This window comes from Epargyreus clarus, unplaced genomic scaffold (genome assembly GCF_041222505.1).
Source record: "Epargyreus clarus isolate Ecla_fem2 unplaced genomic scaffold, WU_Ecla_fem_2.2 ptg000017l, whole genome shotgun sequence".
NCBI lineage: Eukaryota > Metazoa > Arthropoda > Insecta > Lepidoptera > Hesperiidae > Epargyreus > Epargyreus clarus.
In genome coordinates this window covers 11357331-11372488 of record NW_027332225.1, presented here as the reverse complement: position 1 = coordinate 11372488, position 15158 = coordinate 11357331, and the positions used below count along the sequence as shown (strand labels likewise).

The window sequence follows — 15158 nt, the reverse complement described above, 5'->3', positions numbered from 1 at the left end:
TTCTTGGTAGAAAGTTGTTCACCTCCAAATTGAAATATAATATTTTCTGTTTAGTTGGCAACAGGTTCGTGTATAGAAATCATTTAAGTTAGTAATACTAGGAGTAGGTAAGTGATAAGCTATAATATAATGATAAATTAAAGTATAAAAAGATTTTTTAATAATATTTTGGTTTCAAAGTTATAGGAAAACAGATGCATTCTCGCCGTTCAAATTGAGTACTTAAGGGTAGCTATGCATTTGTAATCGATTTCAAATAGGATGTCAATCTTATTTTGCGTTATTCATACCAGATGTCCAAGGTTCAGATCCCCGACACGCACTTATGTTGAACAAAGCGTATTAGAAATTAATTGTTAATTAACAGACAAACAAACACTTATAACAGATTTCTATTGTATCTGTTGTTTTAATCATCAACATATTTAATTTAATTTAACATATTACATTGATCCATGTGTGTTAGTAAGAACTTAAATCTAGTGTTAGTAAGTATTATAATCATTATTTATCTATCTTTTATTATATTTATTTATTTATCTTTTATTATATATGCTCGCTCGCTAGTTACACGTTTGATATCCAACAAGTGCCTTACAACAGCCGCACAAAGGGAAGTTGAATCCGTAGTAACAAGATTTTTAGCTTTAGCTACAAGATTTTTCCATTTGTCCTTATAGACATTATTCTATTGGCTTACTTCAATCCCATAAATTGGAGGTTATGGAGTTTTCGCTGTAGTTCATTATGTCAAGTCACGAATTCACGATTTTATTAGAACTAGAATTTACGTTAATGGTTTCTAATGGTTGCTAATGTTTTATGAAAAGCTTTTAGTTTTAAGTGTAGGTATAGTACTGACCTACAAACTGTTGGAGTTCGTGTTTATGTTGAAAGAGTCTGAACTAAAGGTGCTACAAATTATAAAATGGGCTACAATGGCGGTTTGGTTGTCACTTGTGCAATGAATGGATCAGATATCAATAACGCTGATTTGTGTGATAAAATTAAGAGAAAAATCGAAGTAAACCTACAATACGGTAAACGATATGAGGAGAGTGTCGAGTTATAGAATAGTCTCTCTCAACCGAGAAGTCCGAGCTTCAAATTCGTGGTAAATATGGTGAAGAAATTGGCGTACCTGAGAGATCTTAAAAAAGTTCTTGACGCAATGTGCGGTCTACCAATTTCCACTTTGCCAGCGCGGTGGACTACGGCCTAATCCTTCTCGATCTAAGGAAACCCATGCTTAGTAGTGAGAAAGTAATGGATATATGATGAAAGTATAAGCAATTCAATTTGAAAGTATAAGCAAATTAAACACTGCTTTGTCTCAATTGGCATTCATTGCGTTAATTAAGAACACAAAATACTCAAAAGATAGACCGGATTAAGCACCCAACTATTTCCATCATATTCATTTGAATCTCCCACACATAGACACTGTCTGTGTGGACTGTCTCTGTGTGAGTGGATTTAATTAATTTTCTCGCTTGTCCTTAGAAGCATTTATTGTCTTGTTCGTGAGATTAGGAATGTTACACGTATACACTAAAGTTCTGTAAGGGTCAAAAGTTTTGCTTGGTTTTGTTTGGTATTAATAAAGTGTAGATTTGAATTAAGTTATTTTTGTTTGTTTTATTGTTATTATTTTTTTGATTAAAGTTGGGTAATATAGTACTTAATTTAGTTTGAAAAATATACTAATACCATGTCTAAAAGACAATATTCGGCCTAAAATTACTTAATATTCAAGCTTCAAGAGCTTAACCGCTCGTGCAGATCGTAGCTGGTCGATAAAGTTAAGCAACGTTGGACGCGGTCACAAATTGGATGGGTACCACTTGTGGTTAATTTTCCGCTTCTTTTGGGCTTTGGCAGGCAGGTGAAGTTCTGTTTCTGCTGTTTCTTCCGTGTCTGCTTATTATTAGTCGGAAGCAGTCGTTAAAATATGTAGTTGTTCTGTAATCAGTACGATTTCTTCACCAATTCACATTACAGCAGGTAATGCATTCTCCAGATCTACCCCACTAGTGGGGAGCCTCTTGCTCAGCATTTTTTATAGCATAGAAGTAGCAGACGAGCATGCAATCCACCTGATGGTAAGATGCAGTAGCATCATGAACCCAGATAGGATTAGATATTCCTACCTAAGGTCGGCCACAGATGCGCCGCCACCCTTGAGCACAAAGCTGGAACGCCTCGAAAAACTTTGTCTTCTTTACCACACCCTTCAAACCAGAACACAGCAGCGCTTAACACTGCTATGATGAGGTAGAAATATGTGTTGTGGTGGTGGCGCCGGTGTCGAACCACAAAGGGTTCTCCCACCTTCAAGCAATGGTACAAGGATCACTTAAAAATATTTCATTTACATCCTCCCATTGTCGAATCACACATCCATTGTTTTCACGCATGTGTGAATATTTTCATTTATGTGTGTATGTTTTAATTAATTTTCTCTCGTCTTCACAAGCGGCTATTGTCTCATGTGGATAGAATTAGAAATGTAACACATGCATCTATGTGGGTCAACGATTTGTTAAGTAATGTACTGCTGTACTGTAATGCTAAACGTACATGGGATGAAATGTAATGTACTCGTACATAGAGTATGTATTTGGATGGTTGCTTTGTTACTTACAAATTGTTAGTGCCTAAAGCTTGTACAAAATTAAATATCCGTGCCAAACGTTTCAAGTCGCACTACTGTACTCTTACCATGAGTTTTCAAAACATCCCACAATTTTACGTTACGTTTAGTCAATCCATTATTCTGTTCCGTTTGCTTCAGTACACTGAGTAAACGTAACAATAAGTAAGTGCTCAAGTCTTTTTGTCTACCTCACATGTTCGCAAAAAAGAGAGACAAAACATAAAGCGCCATTTGTCAATTTAGACATTTAATGTTTCGTTACTGACACTATAGTTCTGATACAATCCGCTAGGGGCGCTGATTGGAAATTGTATGGACAAGAACGTAAATAAATACCAAAATAGTCATATTTGTCAAAACGTAAAAACTGCCATAGGCAGGGGCCTCTTTTTAGAGTGAAAGGCATAGACCATAGTCCACTGCGCCGACCAAGTGCGAATTGGTAGACTTCACCCTTGAGTTTTATTTTTCTTTGGCGTGCGGGTTACCTTGCAATGTATTCCTTTTTGAGCATTTAACAATTAAAATTAATTAATAATACGCGCAGAACTTTGGAAAATCAGAAGTGCCTGGAATTGAACCTGAGACCCCTCGAATGAAAGGCCGAGTTTCTAAACCACTAGGCTATCTCTTCTTATAGAACATCAGTTCTACCTAAGCTTCCGAGGACTAAGTTAATAATAACGACAATAATTTGTGCCTAAAATTAGATAATCAGCTCAACTTATTGAGAGGCCACTTTCAAAAAACACTTTCCTAGCGAATATAACTAAGCAAAAATAGGCATAATTAGTAAAATAACGTGTTCTTGATGGAAAATATTTTAGTGAATAATATAAAATTATGGGCTAGGTCAAGCTACGTGGCAAATAGCCTGTAATGACGTGAATATGCCTCTAGCAATCAAAATAATTTCGGTACAGCGATTAAACTTTCGACCTTCCTAAGTAACTCGGTCAATATGACTTAGGGTGGTGGCACACGACGCATAAATAACTGAGATATAAAATTAAAAATAACATTTTAAAATAGGAACGTTACCCTTATTTATGATGTAAAAGTAGTAAGTATTACAGTCTTAATCTAAATATATAAACTAAATATATATAATATATACAAAGGTGACTGACTGACGTAATGATCTATCAACGCACAGCCCAAACCACTGGACGGATCGGGCTGAAATTTGGCATGCAGGTAGATGTTATGACGTAGGCATCCGCTAAGAAAGGATTTTGATCAATTCTACCCCCCAAGGGGATAAAATAGGGGATGAAAATATTACTTCGTAACGCGAGCGAGGCCGCGGGCAAAAGCTCGTGAGAAATAAAGTGTTTGGTCACGTCATCGGTAATACATATTGTCCCACTGTTGGGCGCGATTCACAGGGTTAGAGAGGTTTAGGATATAGTTAAGAAAATGTCAAAGTGTAGCGTATCTTGCTGAACAAACTTCTTTTTTTGGATAAATGTAAAGCAAGATACTGCAGTTAATGCTTTATTAATTATATGTAAAAAATTATGGCATTGAAAAAAAGTAAAAAAGAGAATAATAAAAATGAAAAAAGAAACCCACTGACTTTCTTACCGGATCTTCTCAGTAGAGGTCGCGTTCCGATCCGGTAGTAGTTTAAGAAAATATTGTAACTGACAATTTGTAAGTGCCGCCGTTGGCCTATACAAAATAAATATATTTCATTTAATTTCATTTCATTTCAGTACACCCCATTCGATAAGTGCGAATTGGTAGATTTTACCTTTGTTTTTTTTTTTAAAGAACTATGGCCTGCTGTTTTCCTAACGATGTTTTCCTTCACCCTTATAAAAGTGCTACGTAGCTTCAAATACGCCCATATTGTTTAAAATAGCGTGTTAAAAACAGAGATGCCTGCATGGGCTTCGAACCTTGGCCCATCAATTGAGAGGACCGGTTTAACCACTAGCCTGTAGCATTTGTTTACTACTTAAATTACATAAAATACTATAATTTTATATTAATACAGCAAACGTAAGCCCCTTAAGTATGAAATAATATTTATTTTTTCTTAAGTGTGTGAAGTTTACCTATTTCTTATTGAGCGTGTGTACAGACCCTTAGTATATCACCATAAATAACTCAGTGCTAAGGTATAGAATTTGCGACTTGACGACGATAAATACCTAGATTTTAATCTTAGTAATTTGGATATAATTGGAAAAGGTGTTATTTTCAATGGATTTTTTTCTATGAATGGCTTGCGTATTTAATATTATTATGATATTTTACCAAGATGTGAATTATTTTTAAAATCTTATGTTAATTAAGTATTGCGTGTCATTTCAATTAATGCGATATTTATTTATTTGTCTGCTTTACAATGTAAAGTAGATTTAAAAAATAATCATCCATAGTTATTAATTAAAAAGGAGCAAAAAAATGAAATCAAAAAGCTGTACTAAAATTTTCCTGTGGGGGCCACTCTCCCAAAGACGACACACACAACCAGGCACAAAACTTACTTACTACTTACTCCGCTGGCGCAGCGACCCAAAGTGAATCTTGGCCTCCGACACAAGATTACGCCACTTGTCCCTGATTTGCGCAGTCACAAGCCAGTTATTGGCTTTAAGTTCGCGCAAATCTGCCTCGACCCTGTCTGCCCAGCGGTATTTTGGGCGGCCAACAGGGTGTCGGCCATTTGGACGCCCCAAGTACGCGCGCTTGACGCCGCGATCCTCAGCCACAAAACAGTGATGTAAATTCGTGTCTGTCTTTTTTATATAATATACGAGTAGTAGACAAGTATGCAGTCCACTTGATACGACTAGCCCTGAGGATTAAGCTGGAATACCTCGGAAAAATATATCTCCCTTACGGCACAATGTCATATTCATTTAAATCTTTTGTTTATATACCCATACCCACACAAACTCGCTCGCTTGTGTGCACAGTTCGTGTCTATTTTTACTTATCTACGGGAGATTTTATTAATATTCTCGTTTGCTCTCGGGAGCGCCTATTGTCTTCCATAGGAATAAGGGTCTCTCCATATATCGACGCACAATTGATTTCAATACAACGCTTCAATCTGTAATCCGTCTTTTTGGTATAGATTATTTTACTGCATATACTAATGTGCCAAAAATTAATTGTCCTTCCTACAATAGAATAACTACTGCAGTGTTTGTTGACGGTGTTTTTTTAACTCTTAGGCTCACAAGTTTCCTGACGATGTTCGCCTTCGCTATCATAGCAATTGTTAATTCATTTCTAATACGCGCAAAATAAAAAAAAGGCTTAGGATTTGAACCTTGGACCTTTGATAGAGACATTAAGTTTATAGTTAACCTACAATTAGTAAAAAATAACACTCAATGTCAAATTAATTTTCCACAGAGTTATTCCTTTATACCAGACAAGGTCAACATGATGCAAATTACGTTATTTACTGTTCTATGAGTGGCATAATTTTTTATCATCAACTTAAACCGATTCTAAGTTGACAAGTGTAGAGAGTACCTACATGTAACACGTGCAGTCTTTACGGGTCAGTTAAATCGTGTTATTATAAGGGTTGGGATATGAAGATTTAAAATTGTGTTACATATTCATATTCGTTATTCATAAATGCTTAGTATTTATCATATACATAACAATATCTTGCTTTCTTTTAACGTTCGAAAAATTACGAAAATAACACTTTTAATCGTCAAGGTGATAGAACATATTGAAGGTGGTAGAGTTATTTGTGTTTCGGCTCTATACATCATCGACATTCTTATATATTTCTGTCTTCCTGCCTTCTAAGACTGAGATGGGGCGTTCGAAGTTAGTTTTCAGAGTAACATAACTGTGACTAGTCTCTGGTAGGACACCATTCTATTTGAGGTTGATTACAGGTGTAATGGGTGACCGAGACTACATATCATCAGATGGCCTGCACGCTTGTTCACTAACAATATACACGTAATTTTACATAGAAAATACATTGCCATATAAAATATCTAAAAATCACTTAAAACAAACCCGTGCTCAGAACTGGAACAAAAAGGTTAGAGCACAATTTAAAAAGATAATAAGGAAACGTACCCCGTAAATAGTAGAAGAATATACTAAGCGGGCGATCTTAACCGCTCCGTAAATATTTGATATCGTTCAATACCTTCCGCTCATCCCATTGTTGGGGCGAAATGCAAATGTTTGTACTGCCGATCTGTTTTGGAGCTAATAAAATTACCCATTCTACGTGTTTTTGTCGATAATGATTTTCCTTCCCTATCCAAAATCGGTTGTAAATGTTCAAATGTTATGTTATCGTAATTAATAATATATGGTTGGGCTTTGTTCGCGCTGTAAATCGAATTAACTTTTTAAGTGTTATTGAGGAAATGTTCTAGATTTACAATGTAGACTTTGATATAATAAATTACAATTATTTCACATTGAATCTTCGGTATTATTAAATATTAGCGATACATCGTTCAAAACATTGTATAGATTAATTATTAATAACAGGCATTATATAATTTTGCATTTTGCAAACCATTGTTAAATGGCCAATACCTACACTATTAATTAAAATATGGAGATTACCTACAACTTTGGAATTCCCAATATTATAGATACTTTAAAACAATAAGTACCTAGTCTAATTTTAGTATTTAACTTTGCCTGAAATAGAACCCGGAACCCTTCACTTAAATCACAATGACTATACCTCACACAGTACCAGTTCAACTAAATGACAGCTAACTTTTAGCTTCTTCTAATGTACTTATTGTTGAAATAGTAGAAGAATATACAACGCGGGCGATCTTAACCGCTCCGTAAATATTTGATATCGGTCAATACTTTCCGCTCATCCCATTGTTGGGGCGAAATGCAAATGTTTGTACTGCCGATCTGTTTTGGAGCTAATAAAATTACCCACTCTATGTGTATTTTACGATAATAATTTTCCTTCCCTATCTAAAATCGGTTCTAAGGTTATGGAAGGTTCAAATGTTATGTTATCGTAATTAAATGATTGGGCTTTGTTGGCGCTGTAAATCGAATTACGAGTAACTTGTGCTATTTAGAAAATGTTTTTCATTTAAAGTGGAGTTTTTGATATAATAAATTACATTGATTGCACATTGAATTTTCGGTATCATTAATTAGCGAACGATCGTTAAAAACATTGTATAGATAGATAATTAATAACGAGCATTGTATAGTTTTTCAATTTGCAAACAAATTTTAAATGGTCGAAACAAGCACTGTTTAATAAATCCTAGAGTTTAAAACTCTATTACTCTATTATATTTTCCTTCCCTACCTAAAATCGGCTGTGATGGTTCTAAATGTTATGTTATCGAAATTAAAAAGTTGGACTTTGTTCGGGCTGTAAATCGAATTAACTTTTCAAATGTTGTTCATAAAACGATGTTCGTATACAGTAAAGTTTTAAGATATTAATTGCATTGATTGCACGTTAAATCTCCTATCCTAAAATATTTGCCATGACATTTTAAAAACATTGGATACATTATTAATAACGGGCATTATACTTTGAATTTTGATAAAGATACAGAACTATAGTTAAATGGTTGAAACATACATTATTTGATAAAGTCACACCTATAGTATGCCTAGTATTATAGATACACAAAAAACGTACCTAATCAAATTTCATTGTTTAACCTTGTCCAAAATCGAACCCGGAACTTCACTGGAATCACCGTGACTATTATACCACACATTACGCTACTAGTTCAACTAAAGCACAGCGAACTTTTAGCTTCTTTTAATGTACTTAATGAGTGCCATACTTATTATCAGTGACCCAACAAAATTGGGAGCTAGCCAAGAAGTTAGTAAATACAGCAATAAACTGACTGAATTAAAACGTCCGAACTAAAGTACGGCTTCTAAAGTTGTTAAAGTACACACAATAAATTAAAATAAAACCTCGTGTGGGACAGTTGAACCGAAAATAAAAACAAAGTTATTTCTATCTTCCCGTGCTTTTCACACTTTGGTTATTTGAAGTGTAGGTATTTATATTTACAATATAACATTATCTGATGCGTTTTCCTTAGGACTAAGTTAGAATGTCTAATGTTACCATCTTTTTGACACAAAAATGTTGAAAGAAGTTAAAGATTACATTAGTTTGAAGATTAAAGAATATTAGTTGTAAACCTTTTTTGTTCCCGACCCGTGTCCGTCGGGGTACCCGACGACGTGGGAGCGACGCCGGGTTATGTGGGATTTTTACTGCACTAAAACCCCGCCGGTGGTCGTCCTCAGCGCTTGGTGGAGAATTCCGGGATCACCGGCGGAACACAATCGGAGTCATCTAAGCGCGATCGGGCTCTGCCCTGGGAGAGCGTTCGCTTCTTCGACAACATCTGGTGATTACGACGGTTTGCGACCACACTTATCGCCGTCCTTCCTGGGGTAGCTTACTGGACGGTTCGAGCTCCCACTCTTGCCGCCCGCAGCCCCGGTAGCCCCGTTTTAGTCGCCTCTTACGACAGGCAGGGGATACAGTAGCCCCATTCTAGTCCCGGAACTACAGGGACATTCGTTTTAAACCTGAAAGCTGATTACGTAAAAATAGCATTCTAAAATATGAAGACTGTGTATAATTAGTGTTTTAATAAGTAGAGACAAGAAAATATGATTATTGTCCAACATTATTGTGTACGAACTACGAAGTATACATACATAATCTTTTCTTTTGGACATTTTTAAAAATTAAATAATTAGAAATTAAAAAAAAAAGATTTTTCTTTTAAAATTGTTGAAAAGATGGAATGTAATAAATTTAACCGTGTAAGAGTTAATCGAATTAAAAAATAATAGTAGTAAATCTGTGTCCTCTCCATTCTTGATGCTAGTGCTAGTTTGATTAAAGGACGTGATTGCCAGAACGCAGTAGTATGCAATCCAACATCCTTCACCGGAGTCCTGCGGTCAGCTGTGAGCACGTCGCCATATTTCATGTGACTTGCTTGATAGATGTTCTGCTCTTCCAGTAGATGGCGCGATAAGTCAGATTTAGCAATTAAATGTCTTGGTTGAGATTGAGAAAATGTAAATTTTTTAAATAATCAATAATGTGACTAATGCTATCAAATGTATTGTTGGCACTATCTAAATGTATATACGTTACGTATATTACCAATAAGAGTAATTTTGATACATAATTGGAATACAATTAACTTTACGAGATTATTGAGTACAGCGCCATCTATCAAACGACATACAAAAAATCTTATAAATCTATTTTAATCGATTAGTAATATTTTGTTTAAATTTATATTTATATTTATACATTGTTGTTACTATTATTAAATGTTGTAAAAAACAAACAAGATAAATACGTAAAATAATAAAATTTTATCTTTGTTACAGATTGGAAACCTGAAGCATTTTTTCTTATTCTCACATCCGCACGTCAGTAAAAGATCCGCAAATCGCAGTGCAGAATATGTAAATAGATTAAAAAATGATCCCCAGGTGAGTTCATAGATTTATTACATTAACATTTTTCTAATTAAGCTTAGGTTTTTGAAAAGTTATAAGTATGATTGGAAGCGGTTTCGAAAGTGGGTTTTATATGATGGTTGACTTACGTATAAGGCGACCTTCGTTTTTGGAAGTACAATGCATCTGTGATCGACTTCAGGTAAAACCTGTTTTATACGGAATTGGTTTTTTTATAATACAGGAAGCAGACGAGCATGCAGTCCACCTGATGGTAAGTGGCTACTGCCGCCCATGGATATCTGTAATCAACTTCAGATAGGATTAGATTCATACCTGAGGTCGGTCACAAATGCAACCCTATCGCCGAGGACTAAGCTGGAACGCCTTGAAAATGTATGTCTCCCTTACGACACCCTTCAAATCAGAACACAGCAGCACTTAACTCTGATGTTATTATGTAGCAATAGGTGTGGCGGTGATGCCGCTGGAGTCTAACAACAAAAGGTTGTACCACCTTCAAATCAGTAGATCACAAATGTCAGATATCAGTTACCATCATACTGTTTTCTGTTCTATGTTCAACTACCACGGCAATACTCAAAAACACTTATGTGTTTGACTTTAAAATATGATGCATACTCGTATTTATGACTATTGTCTGTATGCCCGCTCTTTTTTCAAATCAAAACAATATTTTTTATTAAAAAAAGGTTATTTACAGAGCTCTTTTTGAATGTTAATACTTCTACCTCCAAAGTATTTCGTTATTAAGAGAAAGCGTCTTATGTTCACTATAACAATAGGTTTTTTTTTAATTTATTGTAAGCGAAATCTTGTGATAAATGCAGTTCAAAATCATATAAGTTTTTCCAAGAAATCTAGGTATAACTGATAAAATCCAGTGGTACTTAGTTTCCATCACTCTTGTAGTCAGAGCGGTATACCTACAATACGTAGGCTAAGAAAATGGATAGCGTACTTTTGTTTATTGTTAATTCTTGTTAATGGAAGCTATTAGCTAAAAGTATATTTAGAATTACCGGGTATGAGTTGCGAGTACTTTAAGAATTCCGTGAAATGACATAGTGGAGGTAATAAAACATTCAAATTATGTTGCCAATTAATTATTTAGAGCTACCTACTCGTAGACTAAGATTTTTTTTTTTTATATTATAGGAGTAGCTGACGAGCATGCAGTCCACCTGATGGTAAGTGGCTACTGCCGCCCATGGACATTTGTAATCAACCCCAGATAGGATTAGATATTCCTACCTGAGGTCGGCCTCAGATGCGCAGCAACCCCTGAGGACTAAGCTGGAACGCCTCCGAAAAGTCTGTCTCCCTTACCACACCCTTCAAACCGGAACACAGCAGCGCCTAACACTGCTGTTATTAGGTAGAAATAGGTGTGGCGGTGGTGCCGCCGGAGTCGAACCGCAAAGGGTTCTACCACCATTAAGATATATTTGTATGGCGAAGAATTGACACTATGAAATAAGATCATGGTATAGTCCGCGAGTTTTTATAAGTTTCAATTTCATGAATTGTACCAAGTATTAACGTAACATTTTAGTTAATTAAAAAAATATTTGTGTTATTTTAAATTATTTGCCACATTCACGTTTATTTATATTGGATGATATTTTTCTGAAAAATCGAGCACAAAAACAAAAAATTAAAAATTAAACAATTCTGCTACCAGCACAAGAAGTGAGAAAGATGCACGATTGCCAAAAAGCAGTAAAAACCGGTTTAAATCATTAAAACACGTAATGTGACTGTGTAGTCATGCATTGATAGTGTAGGTGTGTACCATTGATAGTGTAGGTGTGTACCTACACTATCAATGTGCACTCACTCACTCACTCACACTAATGCATAGCTCAGCTTAGACCGCGCGGACTATCAATAGATTGACAAATAAAAATCTTGTATTGCTTTGTAGGTACATTTCCTTTAGATCACACATATTTTTTTGTTAGTCCTTACTAATATTATCAATGCGAATGTGAGTATGCTTGCTTGCTACATTGTCACGCATTGAGTCTATAACTGATTGTTAAGAAATTTTATAGAGATCCCGATCCTTAGCGATCTAAATATACCTTTGAATGCAAGTGAAGCCGCGGGTTTAAGCTAGTATTCTCTAAATTCTAGGTCGGATGGTGTGATATATACTTTACTCAACATTACACTAAGCGAGGCTAAGAACGTTAAAATTATAGTCCTAACTAAGCGATCTTAATTAAAACCGGTACAACGAAAATTAATTATTTCCCTTTATATTATCAAGTCTAAAGACTTATCAGAAGTTAGTGTACTTTGTAGTGTGTTTTAGTAATTACCTTTTAAGAATTATGTAGTAAATGAATTACCTTGTTAATATTATAATGTATTTGAAAGGTGGTAGAGCCTATATATTTGGACCGGGGAGGTAACCCTGCCACACTTATTTCAGGCGTGGAGTAATTTTTACGTTTTAGCGCGAAGGTGTGGGTGCCAGTTAACTTATACCTATTTCTGCCTATTAACAGCAGTGTTAAGCACTATTGTGTTGTGGTTTGAAGGGTGTGGTAAGGGAAACATACCTTTCCGAGGCATTCCAACTTAGTCCTCAAGGGTAGCGGCGCATCTGCTCTGATTTCAGGTGGGAAAGCGGGCTTGTTTGGGGGTTGATTTCAGATGTCTATGGGCGGCAGTAGCTACTTATCATCAGGTGGACTGCATGCTCGTCTACTACGTCTATATTAATATATAAAAAGATAAGATACGCGTTGATAGCATTTTGACGCTGTAGAATTTCTTTTCTTAAATTAAAAATATTCTATTCTTTCAACTCAATGAACGGTTTAATGCAAATTCCAGTGTCTTAGCTCAAAACTTAATGCAAAGTAAACACCTTTTAACTATTCCCTTCTTTAAGGAACTGCGAAGTCGCAATTAAGAACTATTAGTTAGCGCTCAGTCATTTCAAATTCAAAGAAATTACTGACACAAGTACTAATGACTTCTAGTTGTTAAGACATCAATGGCACGATTTAAAGTGAAATATATGTCTATAGCTGTTTTTTGAACTCTTCATGGTTCGATTGCGATGACGTCATCACCATTTTTTAAGAACACCGATTTTCTGATGGAACCTACACTCTTTGTTAGGTTTACTTTTACAACTTTGTCCTCGAAAGTAGACCAACTTAAAGCTGTGAGTTTGAAATATGAATTTCTAATTAATTAATTAATTTCCTCTTCTATGAATTAGGAGTTGACGAATTTCCAAAAGCAGCAATAATTACCTAACATTTGGGTGACTATCACAATTTAATAAAAGTAGCAGTAATAATTCCACATCTCGATGACCATCCTAATATAATTCTTCCAATACCCCAAACAGAAATTTAATTAAGATCTGCAAAACAAAGGTTAGGGTTCCGTAAACAAATCAGGGTGGTTAAGCTATTGTTTCGGAAATAATTTGTTAAAGGCAATAAATTGTCGTGATTCGACAAAGCGTCACTCGCGTCAATTCCCAATCACAAGAATAATTGAATAAGATCAAAGGCGAGATTGAATGTTTCAGTTTGTTGCCTGCTTACTGAGTTGTTTCTGTGTGAGTAGGTGATCGACACTCTAGCAATAATTTTGAAGCTATAAAAATTAAGGTATAAGCAATAAAGTAAATAGACTAACTGATGAGAATTGGTCAAAGTCTCATTTTCTGGAACTTAGCGATATACAGTCTGTATGGAACGATCAATATTTTTGAAGCTATACTTAGCAATAACGAAAATAAACCATCTAATGAGAATTGGTGACAGTATCTCAGTCAGACTTTTTTGTCAAACTTACTGATAAACAGCTTGTCTTATGGAAATTGGTCAACTATTCTATGGACGTTTTAACCTGGAGAAGTGACCAATATGTTGCAATTTTCAACAGAGAAGATTTCTTTTCACATCCTTTAAGATTTTTTCTCATTAACTTTAATTGGATTTGAGCTTTTCATCAAATGTCTTCCTACCAGTATATGAATTTCTCAAGACACGAAAAAACAAGTTCACTACTTTCCAAGGGGAACAAAACTAAATTCTTGTTACTCAGCAAGTAAAACCGGTTCCTGATATAGTTTTTTGTTTTTAAAATCGAGTAGCGAATAGATGTAAATGTTGGACCGACTTTTACTTTGAATACCTAGAAGGTCAATGGCTATGCCAAGAAAGTTCGAAGAACTGTCTACTCAACTTCAGTTTTGCTAAGTTATTTGAAAAATTTAGTTCGGCTTTTGTTATGCAAATTCCTCTTTTTCTTTTTTGTTTTGATTGAAAAAGTTGGGTACCATTGTAAAAACAATTTTACCATACTATCATGAAATCTCATCGCAGGACATAATGTGGGTTGCATTTTAGTTTTTAAGGCTCCGTATTTTTGCTATTATACTCTTTATGTCCAGTAATTTATTTTTCTTCTCATTCGCTTTCTTGAACAACTCTCTTCATTTTCCAGTCAATTGATACGACTTACGAGTATTTTTTTATGATTGTCATCTCTTTGTGCTATTTGTCTGAGCTACTTTATATACGCATGTATACTTTATATATGCAGAGTAATTAGCTTGCTTCTTAACACTGGTTTTATTTTGGAGAAATCAGGAATATAAAATACAACCAGAGCTAATGTTGCAAAGAAATCTGATACTAACTAACAGAGATCATCAATGTTACATAGTTTATTATCTTTGTATTCCTTTAACTTGCTTGGAAGCAAGTATCCCGTATGAATCCGCAATATTATTTCTGCATTGCTAAGGTGGAATTCCAGAAAACTCTCTCAACCGGCACTTGATTTACCAAACGGTTCGAATGCTCTGAATAAATATTCCATACCTCCGACCAATAAAGATAAACTTAAAGCAGGTTCCACGGGCATTGCATACGGATTTGAAATTTACTCGCAGCGTGTAAATATTTAAATGTGGTCATAGATTTTGTAGGAATGGAAATAGGAGAGAAAAAATAAATGAGAACGAAACTTTAGGAAAATGTTTGTAATG

General features: G+C 35.0%; 1 protein-coding gene across 1 annotated transcript in view; it reads left to right on the top strand.

Moving 5' to 3' along the window:
- Positions 1–15158, top strand: part of LOC140748873 (furin-like protease 2) — a 67867-nt gene that overhangs the window by 33604 nt on the left and 19105 nt on the right. The window contains exon 2 of the mRNA XM_073081746.1: positions 10037–10141. Coding sequence (XP_072937847.1) covers positions 10037–10141 — 105 coding nt within the window. The remainder of the gene's footprint in view (positions 1–10036; positions 10142–15158) is intronic.